The sequence below is a fragment of the Lissotriton helveticus genome, chromosome 3_1 (genome assembly GCF_964261635.1).
Source record: "Lissotriton helveticus chromosome 3_1, aLisHel1.1, whole genome shotgun sequence".
Taxonomy (NCBI): Eukaryota; Metazoa; Chordata; class Amphibia; order Caudata; family Salamandridae; genus Lissotriton; species Lissotriton helveticus.
In genome coordinates this window covers 1,544,869,355-1,544,890,784 of record NC_136061.1, presented here as the reverse complement: position 1 = coordinate 1,544,890,784, position 21,430 = coordinate 1,544,869,355, and the positions used below count along the sequence as shown (strand labels likewise).

At 44.2% G+C, this 21,430-nt stretch overlaps 1 protein-coding gene across 1 annotated transcript in view; it reads right to left on the bottom strand.

Annotated features, from left to right (window-relative positions):
* TMPRSS13 (transmembrane serine protease 13) overlaps nucleotides 1-21,430 on the bottom strand; it is a 222,355-nt gene that overhangs the window by 20,407 nt on the left and 180,518 nt on the right. Inside the window, exons 8-10 of the mRNA XM_078682266.1 lie at nucleotides 20,231-20,402; nucleotides 18,816-18,988; nucleotides 18,611-18,709 (exon numbers count right to left, since the gene is read on the bottom strand). Of these exons, the coding sequence (XP_078538392.1) occupies nucleotides 18,611-18,709; nucleotides 18,816-18,988; nucleotides 20,231-20,402 (444 nt within the window). The remainder of the gene's footprint in view (nucleotides 1-18,610; nucleotides 18,710-18,815; nucleotides 18,989-20,230; nucleotides 20,403-21,430) is intronic.

The following is a 21,430-nucleotide window of genomic DNA, read 5'->3' as shown; positions in this document are numbered from 1 at the left end:
TTCCCACGCCATTTGCACCACACCAATCATTCCCGATGTATGGATGGCAACCACCATTCCAACCGCACTCCTTCCAGCCAAACCAATACCGCCCTCCTTTTTCCAACAGAGGCAGGCGCGGAAGAGGCCGCAAAAAAACAGGGAACAGCGTCCAATGGGAGGAGGAGGACCCAGTGGGCAGCAATACCAGGAGCAGAGCGGGAATGAGCAAAGCAGGACCCAGCAACACGAGGAACTAGTGACCAACCTGTCATCCAGAACCCTCACTGACATAGAAACCAAGGTCCTTAATAAAGGACTGGGTTTTGTACCTACGACACGATCGGATAAATTTAAGCTCCACTGCGAGCTGGCCACTTTCTTTCAAAAACTCAAACTAAAAGCCTTCTTTGAGAAACACCCAAGCAAGGACACTGAGGAGACACCCAATGAAACAGGACTGAGAATCAAGTCCACATTCATACCTCCACCCCACACCATCCCAGTGGAGATCAATACCTTTGAACAAGCAGTGTTCAATGACATCGAGCAAAAGAGAGTAACCAAACAATTTCAAAACAACAGTAAGGCAGAACAAGATGCCATTCTGAAACTAAAAGCAGACAACACAGTTATAATCAAACTGGCAGACAAAGGGGGAGGCCTAGTCAAAATGGACAAGAATGACTACAACACAGAATGCAGGAGACTACTAGGGGATGTCAGGAATTACCAACCCCTACAAACGGACCCCACAGAAGATCTTAGAGCAGAAATCCTGCAACTAGTAGAAGTGGCAGAGGCAACAGGAAAAATCTCCAAACAGGAGGCAGATTACCTGAGTAAGACGGAAGGCAAGATCCCTTACTTTTATATAGTGCCCAAAATGCACAAAGGAAAAATCCCCCCCCCCAGGCAGGCCCATCGTCTCGGGGATAGGTTCACTGTTGGAACCACTTTCAAGGTTCTGTGACTTTTTCCTCAAGACTATCGTACAATCCACATCCACATATTTAAAGGACACTAAGAACCTGTTGGTACTCCTCAATGAAATCAGAGTTGATGATGAAACTATCATGCTTAGCTTTGACATCGAAAGCCTATATACGAGCATACCACAGGACGCCACCATCAATGTGCTCAGAACCACCCTGGAAGGAAGCACCTGGGACCACCAAACACCAAAATAATTCATCCTACAATGTGCTACCCTTGCATTAAAAAGGAATTATTTTGAGTATGAAGGCTCATTGTACCTCCAAACTGGAGGGACTTCCATGGGCAGTGTTTTTGCCCCGAGTGTGGCTGGACTATACGTCCACACCTTTGTAGAAAAATTCATCCTGACAGAGACAAATCCTTTCGCCAACCACATCAAGTTCTGGCGACGGTATATAGACGATGTCCTAGCTATCTGGCAAGGACCAGAACAAACACTCAAAGAATTCATCACATGGATTAACACTTGTGACCCACATCTAAAATTCACCCACTGCTATGACAAACAAAAAATGGTCTTCTTGGATATAGAAATCTCAAAGGAAGAAAATGGCCTGACATCCAAGACCTACTTCAAACCCACTGCCAAGAACAATCTCCTCAGGTATGAAAGCTTTCATCCTCGCCCACTCAGAGAAAACCTGCCCTATGGGCAATATCTGAGATTACTGAGAAATTGTAGCAAACTGACGGACTACAAAGCCCAAGCAAAGGACCTAACTGGCAAACTCAAACAACGTGGATATCCTTCCAGGATCATAGACAAATGCCAGAAAAGAGCCAGAAACCAGCCCAGAGACATGCTCCTAGAAGATAAAACGGTCCACAATGACCCTGTTCCACTCACCTGTGTCACCACATACAATACAATTTCGAATCAAGTGAGCAGAAGTATCAGCAAGCACTGGTCAATATTAAATACGGGCATGTTACAATGGGAAAAAACACTCTTCTCTTACAAAAAGGCACCCAGTCTAAAAGACAGTCTGGTTAACACCAGACCAAAAGTGAAACCGCCTAACCTGAACCCAAGTATTACAGAGGCGTGGAACCTTCCCCCTGTAACAGGACATTTTAAATACGGGGATTGCAGTGTATGTCACCTCACGGAAAACACAAAGACTCTCAATTTGGAAGAAGGAAAAATCTGGGAACAACGATCGCATACCAATTGCAACAGCGCCAACGTTGTGTACCTGATCAAGTGTACATGCGGAAAGCCCTACATCGGCATGACTACACGCAAAGTCAAGCAACGCATTTGCGAGCAACGCAGCACCATACGCTGCAAGATGAATGCAACCAAACTGACTGATCATTTTCTAGAAGCGCACCATACACCAAATGATATTTGGTTTCAAATTATTGAACAGATTCCACCTGCACCCAATACACAACAGCGCTTATATGAGAAAGAGCAACGCTGGGTCTATAGATTGTCGACCCACAAAACAGGCCTTAATGATAATATTCCGTGGGCCTCAGTACTTAAATAAACTATACCAATTGTGTACCCTAATTATACCATCCCAGCCATGTACCTTTAAACATTATCATGAAAATGGTTCACCCCATAGGGTGACCCACCCAATGAGTTACCAGTCCTACTGAACCCCCGCTCCAACTTTAGATGGTTTCACGCAATAATGGCCCAGTGGGCAGTTTTCACCCATATCAATGACAATACTCCTCAATGTGGTGTCTGTATAATGCACCCGGTGATTGAACACCACCTCCAGCAATCACAGGCAGCCATGGAATGCCCATTTACCCCTGCCTTTGGCGCTTTGACCTTTTCTATTAATCCCGGACCTGAGTTAGGGCCCCCACTGTAATGCCGACTATCATTGCACCTGATAGGGCATTTTAAACCCACTTTTGAGCATGCCACAGCACCAATTGGTGCATGACTTTAATACTTCATACTGATTATTCAGTTCCGGACCTTGCAATTAATTTAGCGCCTCGCCCTATATTCCAAACCCAGGATCGAACCCCATTCATGAGGAGCCTATCTTGAACCTCTACGGCCACCATAGCCGATGTAAGCTCCTTGGCTCCCATGGCTACGCCTCACGTGACCGGAGCGTAGCCCCGCCCAACACGGAAGCCGTAATCCTTCATTTGAGTCCCCGAGCGCCTGGCCCATTGCAGCAGGGCAGCGGACAGAAGTAGGTTATCGGCCAGGAGCCTCACATCAAAACTGTAAGTAGACAGCCCATTAGACCAGCCCAAAGCCACAGGACCATTACGGGCACCTTTAATTAACTCCGCTCTGCGGTGTCATTACCTGCTACGGCAAAGCGGCTTTGAACTCGAGCCGGTCTTCCCAAAAACGTTATTTACAAAACGGTACATCCATTTCGTTTCAGAATACGTTTCATAAAGAGGAAATCCTTCCCCTGCCCTACGATGTCTATAAATACTCCAATGAGAGTAAGCATCATATTAACAACTATATGTGTGTTTGTCCTACATGTATAAATGTCAGTAAGTCTAATTATGTGATGTAAGTAAGGTATGGCAGCTCATGCACTATCTATTGATACAGCCTCGCCCTCACGATTCAGAATGCGAGGTATGATCACGCCACTTAAATTTATGAGAAGCGCGTGAGTTTATAAGAAATAGAGCTACCACTCAGCACGCGCAATTGATAAGCATGCATGGTGTGGTAACATCAATCGCCCATCCACGGCCATGTACAAGCACGATCTCTCACTGAGAACAGGCACACCCAACAGGCCATCGCGCCCTCATTTTCGCGACGCCGGGCCAATATACTATCCTAATGGGAGTGACAGCATGCAGGCACAATATTGAGACACTGCACAACGTAACAGGCATGTATAAGTTTATATTCTGACGTTTGTCTTTCCTTCCTCACAGGTATTTTGATCTGTTTTTTCTATGCCTACCCAGCGCGGTACAAGCTGACACCATAGGCACATTTTTGCCTCTTTGGTTCCAGGGGGTAGGATTGGGTGCGTCTTTTAGGGGGCGCAGACCGTCCACTTCCCTGGATTTAGGTCCTGAAGAAAACCTGGTTAAATATTACCTTCACGGTTGAAACATGTAGACCAGATACACATAGTGATACACGGGCTCATAATTACCCTCACATTATCTCGCCATTGTTTTTAACATTGTCCAGTTGCTTGAAAATAAAGTTTTATTTCTCCCAAGTTAAACCAGGACAATTTTTAACACACCTTTTTGTTCATGCACCTTCACTCACAACCTGCTCCACTGTAATCAGGTGTTGTAGCACTCCCTGATGGCGCTAGGTCATTAGGGTGGACCCCGATGATGAAGCATGTCACCACTAGGTGGTGAGTGAGGGGTTTTTAACAAAAGGAGAATTCCTTCCTTTTGTTCAACCACACACCCCATTAGGAATCTCTGATTCCACTTGGTGGTACTCCTCCTTTTGTTTCTTTTTAATACACTGCCAGACACTCCCTGCCCCATTTTTTCTCTTGTAGGTTTCTGCTTTCTCCCTTGGTGACAGGTTTTCTGTCTTTCTCTGTTTGTTTTTTTTGACAGAGTTTTATATAGCGCAAACTTGAACAGAAGGTATCGGGTGTCAGAGCGCTTTTTCATAGCACAAGTTGCGTTACTGTACCTTTATGCATTTTTTCCTTCTTTTGCTCCCTGGAAATGTCTGATGAGGAAATAGAAGTACGAGTCTTCAAACATAAATTCATGTGCTCCCCACAGCAACCACAGGCTCAAATGAAGTACTGCATCACCTTTTCCACAACTGCACTATAACTTTTTAACCACTGCTATGTCTTGCTAGCCCCCTTGAATGGAGGTGGGCGAGTCACTGAAAGCTCGAGCTTGAAGTCTGGCATCATGGAACCTGAGAATAAAGCCAGAGGCGAAAGGCTTGTGGCCCTCCATTCGAAACACTTCACAATGCTAAACCCTAATATTCAGAAGCACGCAAGATACAGGTGTGTACTTTTTAGGCGAGCCACTATAACTTGTACTCATAAAACCCTTACAGATGCTGTGAGTAAGTCTTTACATAAAACCTTGAATTTAAAGAAGAACTGATTGGTTAACCGGTAGACAGTGCTGTGAACTCCAAGTGTAAACTATGGCAGGGTGGCAGATTACGCGACCACCTTGGCAACTGTTCTACCAAGTGAGAAGTATTAACGGATGTCACTTGCATGCATACCTGGGCCCCAAACAAAAGCTGGAAGGATCACCTGGTGAGTAAGAGGGGAGCAGGAGAGTGCACCAGGTTTCCTGAAACCTGTGGTTTCTGTGCTGGGTGTGAAAAAGACCAGGGGGCAGATGTATCAAAGCAATTTTTAGTCGCAAATGCTGCGATTCACAAAAAAGCAACGTTTGCGACTGAAATTTCGCAAAACGGTATGTATGATGCAAATCGCCTAGCAAAATTAAGGAATCGCAAAATTTGCGGTTCCTTAATTTTGCATAAGCATTTAAGGAATCGCAAATTGCGATTCCTTAAATGCTATGCATCAAGCATTCAATGTTTGTGATTTCTCATTAGGAAATTGCAAATTACCACCAACTTGAAGTTGGTGGTAATTTGCGATTTCTTTCACAAATGCACTTTTTTGCATTTGTGAAGGTGCCATGTGGCGCACATACATGCCGTTAGGGCATGTATGTGCGCCATATGTGCACACATGTGAATTTCAGGGGTGCAGCAGGGTGTCCTTATGACGCCCTTGCACCCTTGAAATTATTCTCAATTTGCGATTCTCAAATTGCGAATCGCAAATTGAGAATAACTTCCCATTCATTCCTATGGGCCTCCTGGCCCATAGAAATGAATGGGAAATTATTCCTTAATTGCGATTCACAATTTGCTAATCGCAATTAAGGAATTTTAAGAAATCGCAAAAAAAATGCCATTTTCTACATACATCCCTATTTGGAAATCTCAAATAGCGATTTCTGAAAAATCGCTATTTTAGATTCGCAAATCAGGATGTTGATACATCTGCCCCCAGGTGGTGAAAGAGAAAGCAATAGTAACAAAATGAGCAAGTAAAGGGCTACCAAAGAACAGCCCTGGAAATAGTAAGACCAACTGAAAACCCCAGGCTTTTAGGAAGGGTAAGCTCAAGGAGTGTAGAGAAATGAAGAGGACAGACACAACCAGAGACAAACCACCTGCATATCATTATTGATGCTATATCAGCCGTAAGAGAGGCTCTGGAAAGTAAAATAGACTCTGTGGCAATAGATAAAGTGCCACTGTGTAGATGGGAAGGAGCTAGCTGAACGCTCCAAGAAGAATGAAATAGTTCTAGAGGAACTGCACCCAGACTGAGCAGCTGAAGAAACAGGTCCACGACCTTACTAGGACTGAAATTTGTGAAGTACATAGTGGAAGACTCCGAAGACACCTCGTGAGATTGCTTCACTAGGAGTGGAATGCTTATTTTTTTGTAAGAGAACTGGTTTGGCGCTCTAACGCTAAATCTTGCCGCACCCGCTTCGCGGGTGCCGCTGCGCCGTTAAGGATTTCCCTACCTGGATTGGCGGTACTGGGCGGCTGAATCCATCAATCAGGAACGCCTGTGTCTGTTGTGAGGCGCGAGGAGCAGTGTAGCAGGGACTCAATCTCCCAAGAGTCCCTGCTTGATTGTCATCACCTGGTCCAGCGCTACCAGCGAGACCTGCCCACTGGCGCCTGCACGGGACAAAAACTCCACGCTATCCTGCTGACCCTGGGACACCTCGTGAGATTGCTTCACTAGGAGTGGAATGCTTATTTTTTTGTAAGAGGACTGGTTTGGCGCTCTAACGCTAAATCTTGCCGCACCCATTCGCGGGTGCCGCTGCGCCGTTAAGGATTTCCCTACCTGGATTGGCGGTACTGGGCGGCTGAATCCATCAATCAGGAACGCCTGTGTCTGCTGTGAGGCGCGAGGAGAAGTGTAGCAGGGACTCAATCTCCCAAGAGTCCCTGCTTGATTGTCATCACCTGGTCCAGCGCTACCAGCGAGACCCGCCCACTGGCGCCTGCACGGGACAAAAACTCCACGCTATCCTGCTGACCCTGGGACACCTCGTGAGATTGCTTCACTAGGAGTGGAATGCTTATTTCTTTGTAAGAGGACTGGTTTGGCGCTCTAACGCTAAATCTTGCCGCACCCGCTGCGCCGTTAAGGATTTCCCTACCTGGATTGGCGGTACTGGGCGGCTGAATCCATCAATCAGGAACGCCTGTGTCTGCTGTGAGGCACGAGGAGCAGTGTAGCAGGGACTCAATCTCCCAAGAGTCCCTGCTTGATTGTCATCACCTGGTCCAGCGCTACCAGCGAGACCCGCCCACTGGCGCCTGCACGGGACAAAAACTCCACGCTATCCTGCTGACCCTGGGACACCTCGTGAGATTGCTTCACTAGGAGTGGAATGCTTATTTTTTTGTAAGAGGACTGGTTTGGCGCTCTAACGCTAAATCTTGCGCCGTTAAGGATTTCCCTACCTGGATTGGCGGTACTGGGCAGCTGAATCCATCAATCAGGAACGCCTGTGTCTGCTGTGAGGCGCGAGGAGCAGTGTAGCAGGGACTCAATCTCCCAAGAGTCACTGCTTGATTGTCATCACCTGGTCCAGCGCTACCAGCGAGACCCGCCCACTGGCACCTGCCCGCCCTATATTTTGACTGTTGTCTGCTGCTGCGCGGGAGCGCCGGGCAAAGCCCGGGCAAAGGGCGGGCCCTCTTAGGCCCTCATCGGCCGAAGGAGGCCGGGCTGGGCCCCTTCCCTTTCCATCAGCATATTGATATTGATGTCATTACAATCACTGAGTAAGCACACCCACTTAAAAAACTCTAAATGGTTCCTTGTAGTAAAATGCTTTAGTAGAAATTGACCTGAGTTCATTGATTAGAGCTGAAGCGTGTTCTAATTAGGCTCTCTCACCCACTACTAATTGTTATAATGTCGTCCCTCCAAAAGGAAAAATCACAATGGCCTGGAGGAATTAATCGAGGCACACTCGATAATTACATTTTCAGGGTTGGCTCAGACACTGACATGGAAACTATGCTTGCAGAGCGACAGGCCGAGAGACGCCGCTCAGTGGAGCTCATTAAGAATAAGCATTCGTCTCTGGGCACGTTGCAGCAAGCTATTTCACCCGTCCCTAGTTCCATTCACGAAAAGGAGGGCTGTGCTGAATCCCTTAATGACAGTATCCCACTACTTTTCCAGGATAGATCCCCTACACTAGCTGAATTTAGTCACCCGACAATAAATGTCTCAACATCTTCTTCTAACCCGATCCCAGAGGTCGAAGTTCTGTTAGATACACCTTTACCTAAAGTTAAGTCAATTAAAAAAGCAAAAAAGACACATAAATCCAACCAAGTCCAAGGTCCCCCCCCAAAAAAAGGAGGAAGAGGGGCAGTGGTCTACATAAAAATAAGACCACCTATACCAACTTGGGGAACACCAAAAGCTCCTTAGATAATCCATCCCTAACATCTGTAGTAGTTACACCAACACATGTTTCATTAAAAGACTCGTCCACCACTGACCTAGTGGGCAATATGGAACATTTAATTAGATCCCTCATATTGCCACTAGCAGAGAGGCTGAAAAGAATAGTCCTACAATTGGGAAAGCTGGAACAAGTCATTGGGGAAATTAAAGAGGCCACTAAGGACCTACAAAAGTTCACACCAGCCCCCCCTATATCTGTCCCAGCCCCAAATATCACGATTCAAAAAGAAACAAAAATTGTGAATCCACCTAAAACAAAAGTGACAAAATTAATCCCCCCTAAAACAATAGAGCCAAACATAAACATAAAAAGAAAAGAGAAGGAGGCCCTAGTGAGAGGAAAATCGAACCCTCCTTGGAGTGTTCCAAAAGTGAATGACCAAGAAAATGCTGTGAGGGAAATTCCACTTAAAAGGCCCATAGTGGAATTGCCGCCGGAATCAGTCCCAGATGTGGCGGTTCTTACTGGCGTGCCACCTCTAGAGGAGGGTAGCGCAGAAGCTGAATACCAACTGAGAAACAAAGTCATCTTTTGGCTAAAACAGAATCGCCCACTCCCTCCAAATATAAACGGCAAAATTCTGTATGTCAGATGTCTTCCCTGGCTAGGAAAAAGGAAAAAAGACATAAAGGGGGACATTATATTAATAAATTTTAGGGACGAAAGAGCTGTTGGACATATTATAAATTGGATTACCCAAAATGGCAGTAATGTAATTACTGCGCGGGATTTGACATACTTTTATCCCAGAGGTTCAATGGCCCCTGTAAGTAATGTCAGGCCCCTGTTTCATCCCCAGAGCAATCATACAGGGCCCCTATTCCGAAACCAGAGTGATTGGTTTGGGCCTCCATTTTCAAATTTGGAAGGTTGTCCTAGGTTCTTTTCCCACCAGCAATTTAACCATTTCATTCCCGTGTACACTCGTTATGCCGTTTTTTTCAGGCATGGAGGGAGTTGACTGACTTGATTCTGGGATCTTACCTAACAACACTTCTGACAGCCCACAAAAGGTGTCATTTACTACTATGGAACAACCCCTAATGCCATCTTACTTACTCAATGCCTAAAGCAAACCTGTTCGCAGGATATAGTGATTGACCTCGCGACTTTGACCGCCGGTCAGAACCATTCTTCCATAGCTTCCACCTTTAAACAGGACTTAACCCCTAAAACCACTAATAGACTGACATCAGACAATGGGGGACATACAGGGGTTGAGAAAAAACATCGTGTCACAGTTCTATTTTGGAATGTGGCAGGTCAGCAGGCCAAAGTGACTAATGATAAATGGGATGACTTTATCCCCAAATTTGACATTATAGCAATACAGGAGACCTGGGCATGTGATGTGATACATATGGAGGGTTTTAAGACCTATTTCTCACCTGCCCAACCATCTACTTCAGGTAGAGCGAAAGGAGGTTTAACAATTTATGTTGCAAACCTCCTCAACACAACTGAAGTTGTGCCTATTAAATTAGACCCACATTTCCAGATTCTAAGGGTATGCTTCAATAATAAGGATAGCTTCCTTGTAGGAAATTTCTATAACAACCTGTCAGATCTTGAAGCACTGAATGTGGGATCCCCGATTCACTCTATACTACTAGCTCGCAAGAGAAAGGCAGTCAAGGAGGAGGTAATTATTTGGGGGGGGGTTTTAATCTGGGACCATGTATTTCTGGAAAAAATGACATTTGTGGTATCCTAGATGAAGCCAGCAACCCAATCACACACTTTAGGCATTCCACCTTAGGTAACCTCCTCAACGAAACAATGTTTAAATTAGACTTAGTTGTAGCAAATAATCTTAATAAGGCAGATTTGTTACTTACTCCAACATTTCATGGGAGGGGGCACCAAACAGTCATAGATTATATTCTGGTCTCAAATGGCGAAAGGTCGGCAGAAGCAGTGTTCACTTCACATAAAACTGCATTAAGTGACCACACTCCAATTAGCATCTCAATCCCATTGTCCCAGAATCCAAGAAGCGGTTATAGCTCCATTTTAGCACAAAACAACTTGGTCTTAAACAGAATAAATGGTTACGCTTTGAAATGGGGGAAAGTAGTCCCCACAGAAATAACAAAGCAAGTGGTAGCAAGGGCCTTCCCTCATCTCACAAAATGTCTTAGCTTGGATGTAACAGATCAAGAAATCATTACCAACTTTGAGGCAATTATAAAAGTAATTAATGAGGCTTTGTGGATTGAAGTAAAACATAAAACCACACAGAAAAAGGGCTGGTTTAACCATGCTTGCACGGTTGCCTATTCTAATCTAAAAACCGCCCTGAGGAAACCAGTTAGGATCTCACAAGAGGTAAAAGAATTACGGAAGACATACAATTCTGCACTTAAAATTAGAAAACAGGAATTAAAAAACTAATTATGGGACCAATTGCACGACAGCTGCACTTATAAGAATTCGGCTGCCTTCTGGCAAGTGGTCAAATCCCCTTTCTTAACTGACAATAATAAGCTCCCAAAAATAGAGGTAGCAATAGAAGAGAAAGATTGGGTCCAACATTTCTCTAAGATTTTTTCTCTTATTTCGGATTCTCAAAACCCACAGGACCCCAGACCCATTGATCCACCTAGCTCTTATCCAATTGACCTACAGTTTACACCAATGCAAATTGAACAGGCTCTGAAAGTTAGCAAAAATGGGAAGGCGCCGGGTCCCGATGGTGTCCCAATCGATCTGTTCAAAGCCCAAATGGACCCTCCCCCTGTTCTAACCAGAGTTCTGAATGCAACTTGCAACGTTGGTCTACTGGAATCCTGGTCGAGGTCCGTGTTAGTTCCCATATTTAAAAAAGGGGACAGACGGTCGGTTTCTTGCTATCGCCCAATCTCTCTTCTAGACTCCCTTGGTAAAGTGGCTGGTCGAGTAATTTTAGAACTATTACAAGATTGGGCAGATGATGGCAGAATCATTTCAGACCTACAATACGGGTTTCGTCAAGGCTTGGGGACTACTGAACAGGCTTTAAATCTTTCCCTCCTGATCGATAAATACGTTTCCATCAAAGGAGGAGACCTGTACATGGTCTATGTGGACTTATCGTCCGCATTCGATTGCTTCTCCCACTCCAAACTTTGGTCTATATTGATCGACATGGGGGCACCACCGAATGAAATAAAATTCCTGAGAGAACTTTACACAAATGCTACAGCAAAAGTCCGCTATGGGATGGGGGGGGGGGAGCTGACGGTGGAGTTTCTAATAGAAAGAGGGGTGAGGCAAGGGTGTGTCCTGGCACCCTTCCTCTTTACATTGTATACGAACGGGCTGGAAAGAGAGATGCTGAAGGGGTGCCAGGATCTCCCAATGGTGAACAATCGCCCAATTCCCGCACTCCTTTATGCTGACGACACAGTCATACTAGCCCGTACCCCCCTCGAACTTCAAAAGAACCTGGACAGATACTCCACGTTTATGGCAGGTCTGGATCTGAAAATAAATATGAGCAAAACCTTTGTTATGAGGGTAGGTTCAGGTCGTAAAAATAAAATGAGGGGATCTACCTCAACAAGGAAAAATAGCGACTACTGATAAATATTCTTACTTGGGTATAACAATCGACCACAAACTCTCGTGGACATCAGTCGTGGAAACACGAAAATTGTTTTTTTTAAGAACCACAGCAGCCCTAATTAATTTCACCAAAAAGCTGGGAAAGAGAGCTCCCCCAGATATTATCATGATATACAAAGCCAAATGTTTATCTGTGGCCTTGTATGGAGCTGGTCTTTGGGGCTTTGTGGCCCTTGATAGTATCCAAAGGGTAGAAAACTCTTTTTTAAGGTTCCTTCTCGGAGTGCCTGGCAGCTCGGGTACTTTTGCTTGTCACACTGAGCTGGGTCTCGGATATATGTAACGGACCTAGCAAAAATTGAACCCTTGTTATTGTGGCATAGGATTTGGACCTCAGACAAGGCAACCTTAACTCAATTTATTCTCTCTGACTGCTTGAAAATGGATAACGCTGATAACTCAAGGTGGTTGCGGTATATAGCAAGGTTTTTCCATGATTTGGGGTGGGATCAATATTATTTAAATCCCTCCCTAATTCGTGAGGTACCGAGAAAGGTTCTAAAAAAGAAATGCCTGTCTCATCTAGAGGATTTGAGATTGATGAGTGAAATCACCAAACCTTCTGTTATTCACACCTTGCTTATACAAGCGGTACCCGCTATACAGCCGTACCTCACCTATAACACCACGAGTTATGAGCGTCATCTTCTTGTAAGGTTCAGGATGAATTCTTTTTATAGATTGGTTGCATTTCCTTCTAGAAATAATTGGGCAAAAGTGCTGTCGCCTTGTCCTTGTGATGGTGTCTCTTCCCAATCTACTTCCCACACCATTTTTTTCTGTAATTTTTATCATAAACTCAGGAAAAAATGGCTGATACCTCTTTTAAGGAGTACTGGTTTTATACAATATCGTCCAGCATTGCTTTTTCTACAACTGCTACAGGGTGAGCGGCTGGTATTCGTAGTGGCTAGCTTTCTCAAATGTCTTGTCCGCCACCGTATGACTTTAGATTGAACATTTTATAACACTTAAATCTGAAATGTAATACTGTAATATGCAACGTCAAGTTTTTAAAACTGAATTCAATTCGCTGGTTGCTAATCGTTTAATATTTTAAACTGTAAATATTGTATTTTAAAAATTGTTTTATAAAGGGTTATTTGATTGTATTTATTTATGCACATGTATATGTCTATTTCTTTGTATGCTTTTATGATTTGCATCCAAAATCGAAATAAAGCAATATTGAATTGAATTGAATTGACTCCGAAGTGCCTCAAGAAGGAATAATCTTTAAGTGGTTGCAATGCCAGAGGTCATAGAAGGAGCCAACCGGAGGGACTACGTGGAACCTTGGCTCTTATGAGAAGTGTCACTACTGAGTCGATCTAACATTTATGGAAATGAAGGCGCACACAGGGTGCTGGCTCACTGCCCCATGCTGGGATTGCCTCCATGACCTGTGGTAGTGAGATTGTGGTACTATATAGACAGTGAAACAGTACTACATAGGGGCTCGGATCATTTACAACTGAAGAATAGTAAACAAATATATTTTGGAGATAATACTGCACAGCGACGAGCAGACTTTTAGGCAGTGACAAGAAAACTGGGGGAGAGATGGTGTAAGGTACATGCTCCTGGTCCCTGCAAATCTGAAAGGTCCAAGACAAGATTCTTGACTGAGCCAATAGAGACCTAGAGCTTGGCATAGAAATATGTAACATGAACAGAGAGAGATCTACTGTCTGCCAACACCCACTGAGTAGAAGAAGGAAAAACAAATCCAACCCCAAAGGGTGATGAGACCATTTCAGAGCCAGGGTCGTGCTGGGAGAGAAGGAAATCATTGTCTTGATGGAAGCCAATGAAGACAGAGCCTGCGGATGGCTCAGCTTGGATGGCAATTGACATCAACGATGCTGGTTCCGAATCTGAGCTGCTGCTATAGGAGGATGCTTCTATGGCTAAAATGACCTCGAGATCAACTGATGACTTACTATGAATTTTTACAGTCCGAACTACAACTATGCGATAATAAGCACTATATGATATATATAATCTTTAGAAAAGTTATCAAGGAACAATAAATAGTAGTGTCCAGGAGCCGTTACAAGGGGAGGCCGGCAGAGGTGACCAGGTAAAACTGTCACACTCTCTGCTCCAAACCTCCTTCTATGGAGGGATGGAGTTTACAGTAACTATAAAAATGTTGGACTAGGAGCCATTAATTACTAGCCCTGGAGAGATTGTAATGGTAGCATTTAACTCAAAGACACCAATGGTCTGCATAATAAGGAACAAGTTTTCGAAGAACTCACCCTTGGTAATCATGGGAAGGAACTGGTGCCATTCATAGCTAAAGTATTCTCATGTTGTAAGTAGAGAGGTTACTTATCTGTAATATTATGGGCATGAGCAGTCCCACGAAAAGGTTCAAAATATATTTTGAATCCAAAATGCATTTTCCCGTATTATTTTTTAAAAGCAAACTCACCTGCCTCAAGAGGAAGGGAATAACCTGAAAAAAAGATGGAGGGGTCAGCTGTCCTAGACAGTTTGTTTAGGTATTGCCTTCTAGACAGCACATGCAGTGTCTTTTGCAAGACATGCTATGAGCTTACCTGCAACATACAGGAGCTTGGAGCTCACCAAGTGCTTTTCATTGGTTGGCTTTCTTGTCACTCATTTGCCTGCTGTAATTCATGTCCCAGCTTGTCAACCTTGTGTTTGTCCCTCCGTTGGAGCATAGCCTCTTTACCATCTATTGATTGGCTGGCTTCTATGCTTCCACTGCTTGCTTCTCAAGAACTACTTTTTTCCTTTGGGTCAAGAACTCCATTGGAAAGCATGAGTTTTCTAGCTGTTGCTCTCCATCGCCCATGTGCTTCTTCCAGCCCATGTCTATGTTGCACTCACCCTGTGTGCTTCTTCTGCCTACCCAATGAAATTCGTGTTGCTTCCTCCACAATCATCTCTCCTCCATTGTTTCTCCTTCCCGCCAGCCCTTCTTTCTCTTGCCCGTTGTTTGTTCTCCCCACCCCTGCCTTTCGTTTTTGTTTCATGACCCTTCACCCACAAGTAGATTACCCTCACCACTGCTCTCTGTGTTGCTTTCCCGCGTCCTGGGTATATTTTACATAAATAAAATACTTGCATCATTTTGTAGGGGCGTGCATATGTGGTATTCACGTACCTTCAAAATATTCTTAGTGTGAAAAGTTGTGGGATCGGTGAGGCTGAGAGAGCCCTTCACAGCCAATGAAGTAGAAACAGAAAAGGTGGAGATGATTTATCTTGGTAAGTGGAAGGCTGGATGGCCTGAAAATATGACTAGTATCTATACGCACAGTGTACATCAAGCTGGATTTCTTTATGCATTGTCAGAAAATGTGGGCCACTTGTCCAACCTGCCTATCCTTGTATGGGGAGTCTTTACCAGTGTGTGTGAGACAGATCTGGGCAGGTCCTATCCACCCCTACCTCTATTACCAGTGATACATGCTAAGAAAGCACTTCAAGAATGGTAAAAAATGTGCATAACCCTATCCTTAGTTAATATTACTACCATGTACATGATCTTCACATTAGATTATATAGGATCTTTTGCACAGTATCTCAACTTACATCAGCCTTACTAACAGAATACCTTGGTAACCCATCTTAATGGAACTGCAGCCAGGAAAGCCCAGAGCTGCTATCCCAAATTGGAAACTGCAGGTGGTTGTATTGGAAGATTCATTCTTTAGAAGCAAAAAAGGTGGTGGAATCCAACATTAGTTTAGGAAAAACCCAGCCACAGCAGCAGATGCTTTTTCAATGTGAACTTGTTATTTTATCAATCCAAAGGCCAAAGTGACCACAAATGTTGACACCTGTTTAAAGGAGTTGAGTTTGTACAGAATGTATAGTCCATGTGTCCTGATTCAGGGCTTGCTTGCCATTGCCTAATTAATATAAGAATAAGTGCCGGCACCCAAAGTTTTGTTCAAATGCCCACGGTTGTAGCTGTAAAAGACTACGGTCACCTCATGCCTGTTTAAGTTACCACAAGGTGCTCCCCTATTTTTTCGCGTACTCCTCCAGGCTCTGTTTAATCCTTATTTTCTCTTCCTCGGTGTTCTCTCCCTTTTGTGTTTTTTACTTCCCTGCTCTGGCACGATGAGGACAAATGAGTCACGTTGGGCCGCACCTGGAACCACCAGCCCATATTAACCCCATTGCTGCTGCCGACGGCCAACGGCCATTGCGTGCACTACCTTGGTAGTGCTGCGCACGTCTGTTGGCCGTCATGGCCCCGCCCACTCAATAGAACATTCTGCACTAGCGCGGAACGTTCGGCGCAGTTAAGGAGTTAAGCATTACTGCTCAGGATAAACCAGCATGGTTGGACAACCATTACTTGCATGGATGGAGGTGGGACAAAGAGGAAACTAGGAAGCTGGTGAGCTCAGACATTTCTCTGACCTTCGATGGCTCGCACATCGAGACTTAAAGTTACTGCCCATAGAAGGAGGCAAGTCTTGAACCCTTTGAGGCCGGTTTTAAGAGCCCATGGTGTTGTTCACTTTCCCCAGCATCCCCTGAGGTTAATTACAGCAGGCACGGGGAGACTTCAAGAAAAGGAATACAAGAGGGAGGGAGGTGATGGTACAGAGGATCAGAGAGAGAGAGAAGAGAGAACATAAAGGAGAGAGAGAGAGAATGGATGTATGAAGAGAGAGGATGAATTGACGAACTGCGAGATAGCGTGAGGAGACAAAGGGTGGGGTTTTTTGAGAATTTGTACCAGGGCTGTTTTTGGTTCTCCAGCCTGGCCTTGTGGCAAGTAAACCAGTTCTACAGAGCACCACTAGAAATATCTAAATGCTCTTTAGAAGAACTCGGGGAGAAATTGTCTAGAGACTTGGATGGACAGTAGAAGGCACAGACTCGAAACTAATACTTAGTTATGACCCCAACGTATGCTTGAAAATACTTGCAACAAAAGCACACACTGGGCATGGAGCAATATCTGAACGGCTCTAGCCCCAATGCACGTCACACTTTATACTTAAATTCCTCATAGGTATTTTGCCCATTAAAATGTATATTGCCAAATTCTCCAACAGCTGCATCAACTCAGAGCTCTGTGATTGTACAGTGGGTGGCAAGGAGTCAACAACACACTTTACGCTATGTTGAACCAAGTCTAAGCACTCATGCACTCAATGGCTTATCCCACTGTTCAATCAATTTTCGATCTCATCTTGCACAAAAGCAGAAGCACTTTGCATCAGCCATTTACAAACTTGTCTTTCTATGGCTAATGATTAACTGTAGACTTACTCAATCGGGACTGTTTTATTGTATTTTAATTGATATATTTTGTATAACGGGAAAGCTTATTGTCTTTTAAATGCTAGTATCTTATGGCAAAAATATGCTAATGTAGAGTAATGATACTGACCCCAAAGTATCCATGAATGTTGGTTCAAGCTGCTACACTTCAGTTTTTTGCATAGAGCCTATCTTACACTAAAATGGGTTAGTCGAATATAATCACTCCCCATGGTAGCCTGCCTGAGGTGCAGCAACAGGGATACAGGATTTTATCATATGCTGTGGAGTTGTCTCGTTGTATCAAAATACTGGGTGCAGTAGTATATTTCCTGCTGGAGGTAAAGGAAGGAATGTACCCGAAAAGGTGGAAACATGCATTTTGGGTCCAATCCCTCGACCAAAAATAAAAAAGGTTAGCTCCAAATTCATAGATATTGCTTTGCTGCTTACAAAAAGGGCCCTTGCAATAAGCTTCAAGTCTGTTATGGCACTGGGCGTTATAGAAATAAAGCTGCGAGATGTTCGCGCCGGGACACTTCCGAGTAGCCGTGCGCGCTATAAATGGAGGATAACATAACATAACAGATGGAGAAATAAAGTTGCGATATGGGCTGGCTGGGAAAGTTCACTACTTCATGTGGGAAAGAAAATGGGGTGCAGTTGGAGCATTAGCAGTTTAGTCATGGGATGCAATGCCATTATAAATTTATAATTAGAGACAAATGGAACGACGATAAGCCTCCGTGTCCCACCAAAATGAAGGAGTGACCCTGAGTGATGTTTCTTGCACAACAGAAGCTTGATAGATACCTTGCTGCTGATATATGTTAGACATAGATCATTCTACTCATAATCACCAGGGAGAAGTTCTCGGATATGAAGTAAAAAACAAAAGAGGCTCTCTCTCTCCAAGTTTACTAGAAGGTAGTTTGCTCTGTAGAGGAAACTGATGCTATTGATGTAAGAAAACAGCCATTTTTCCATATGGAAATTGTATTAAATATAGTAAAAGGGCTTCTAACACATGACAGTTAAAGTGTTTCGTAGTTAATAGAGTTTATTTTGCCTGATACTAGAAACAATTTGATATTAAATACCTAAATGGTCAGGCGTAATGGTTTTCTAACGATGATCCTTTAAAAAAATAATCATAATAAAATTTTAATGGACATGTTAAACACAAAAATCTATTATTGCAGCCCAACATGTGACAATGGGAATCAAATTACTTTAGGAACATTTTGGGGAGCCTTTTTACCTGAATTCGCGTTCGTTTTGCCAAAACCAGTGATCCAGCACGTAGTTGATGGCTGAAAGATCTGCCCAGCCATAGGAAGACAAGCGGGCTGGATGTTTACTGAAACAGAAGTAAATATTAAGATGCTTGTTGAGAATTTGGGTTTTGTGCACGAGAAGAGGAATTCATTTAGAAGGGGAAAGGATGGTGTTCGGAGTGGTCTCACCTGTGTAAGTGATGGGGGCCTTAAGCTTGAACAAAGCGCTATCATAGTCATCTGTGTTGTCGCTGTAGGCTGTGTTCACAATAATAGCGGCGACCCGAGATGGAGTTGGAAGGTCGTTTTGGTTGACTGTCCCAAAGTATACGAGCCAGTGGTCTGGCATATATCTGCTGTCCCTAAAGAAAGATAGATGGAAAAACAGATTTAGATTTGTTTGAGGAGTAAAATGACTGATCCACATACATGAATAAACAATAGGAATCCTACTGGGGGTGTTTTGAAAGTGTTCGCCACAGTGGTATGGGAGCACTTAGTGTTTTATAAAAGACTACGCGGGAGCACTTCAAGTATGACTATATGTCTATATGTGGTGCATGTGTGGTGCATGTGATTGGGGATATTTATGTGAGTGGTGGGATTTAGTGACAAAAATTAAAAAATACCTTAAAGTGCTGCCGCGTAGTCGTAGGTCGCAGCACGCCGCATCCCGTTAGAGGGGTGCGAAGACCCCTATGATGAAGCATGACACCAAGGGGCCTTTTGGTGTGTGAGGGGTATTTTATAAAACGCTAAGTGCTCCCATACCACTGTGGCGAACACTTTCAAAACACCCCCAGTAGGATTCCTTTTGTTTATTTGAGTAAGTCTGTGGAGTAAGAATCCTACTGTGTTACTCTACCTCCCCTCTCTTGTTTATTTGTATGATCCACATACCTGCACACTGCCTTTACAGTGGTCAGCAAGGCTACAAAGACCACTCTCAGGCGAGACTCAGGACCCTGTGATCCTCTAACCTGGACAAGCATTGCATCCTTTTTAAAAGGATGTTCAGAGCTCACAATACAGGTTTGATCCACCTTAGCAGGGACCAGAGGAGCATGTATGCCCCAACATTGCTATATTAGCTGCTCTGCTCCCTGCAAAGGTTGATTTAACTTGTATTGAGGTTGTGTTGCAGTTCTATAGTATAGCATTACTGGCCCTAAATGTTTATGCAGTTTGACTTTGTACAAAACCTACACGTCTGAAATTCCAATATCTTCCTTGGGGGGGTTTGTGGAACACTGATCAAGAAGTGGACGGTGCAGGCCACATGAGAGCCATACTGTAAATAGCCATTTGGTGTGATGGCTGAATCAGGTTCTACTTGGTCCCTCACTGATTTGTAGTTCCTCTGAAGCCCTCACACACAACCAGAATGCCAAGTGCCGCAAATGAACTTCATTGACACACAGATACAACTGTCATCAATTCACACGCCTCCTGGTGAGCCCAAAAATCAAGAAGATTGGTTCAATTGCTGTTTAACCTTCCACACATCTCCAGGATATAATTCCCTTTAAAGGGGGTTGTGTTAGCTTTTGTTTTCTTTTTCATTCTAGTTTCTTTCCCGAAGCACTATTGCCAACTTTACTTACTCAAAGAGGCAGTGTGCTGCTGTGAGCACCCACTGGTTAGCGATGAGGGTCCCTCCACAGACATGGCTAGACTGCCTGCCCATGGTGAAGTGAAGGCTGGCCTGCCACGGCCACTCGCCCAGGCTCGCTGCTACCCCTCCGATGATTCTGCTTGAACTTCTCTCACCGCAGTCTGAGATGGAAGAAGTGTTCAGAAGGAGAAATAAAATACAAACATCTGCAGGTGCCACCTCACCTTACTAATAAAAAAAACAGCAACTACCATGCAAAGCATCCAAGGAACATCCAATTATTCTGCAGAGTAATCTACTTGGTTATCCTGGTTAGTGTCGCATGCCAATCAAGCCTCAACTAATGTGACACATTAGTCACTATCATCACCCAGAGCCATATATACAGTGCCATAAATAACCCACAGGAAATCGTTCCACCAGTGTAGAACCATCCAGGCAAACTCATCCACACATACAGTGCAACTCCAGATCCATGTCATGTGGTTGGTGTTAAAAACACCCAATCCCACTAACCCAGGAACTGTGCAAGCAACATACTGCCTCATTTACCTCAGCCAGGAATACTGTCAGAGTAATCAAACAGCCCACACATTGGAAATGCTTGTAGGCCCAGAGTGGGCTTAGAAATTGTGCATATTCCCAAAGAGCAATGCTAGTCATGTTGCCGGAAGCAGCAATGAGCGTACAAAGAGCACACACAGAAAAAAATGGATATCCAATGTTTCAGAAGTGCAAAGTATGGGAACAGTGGTGTCTGAGGTTGAAACAGCATGTAGTATAGACACTGGCACAAACACTCAAGTTCTCACACGTAAAGAGGCCGCAAAGGGACGGCACACACAAGAAGGCATCAGGGAACGACCCGATGTCCGCGGCAAAAGAACGCTGTTTAAGCAGGGGCTTTTGGGTACTTTGAAGAATCTGAAGATGGGAAGCAGTTGGCACAGGGAAATTTGCAGCCACTGCTTTGTCCTCATTGGTGCAATCGAGTCTTCAAGGTAGTACCAAGTAAGAAATTCAGTAGAAATGAAAATCATTGATCCTTACCCTTTATATGGAGATTACACCAAAGAACCAAAATACAAAAGGCAGAAGAGACTGAGCAAAAGGCGAGCAGTATAGGGAGGTATGGATCTTCAGTGGAGGGAGGTCAAGGGTGTCAAACATTTCCTAAGGTAGGACACCC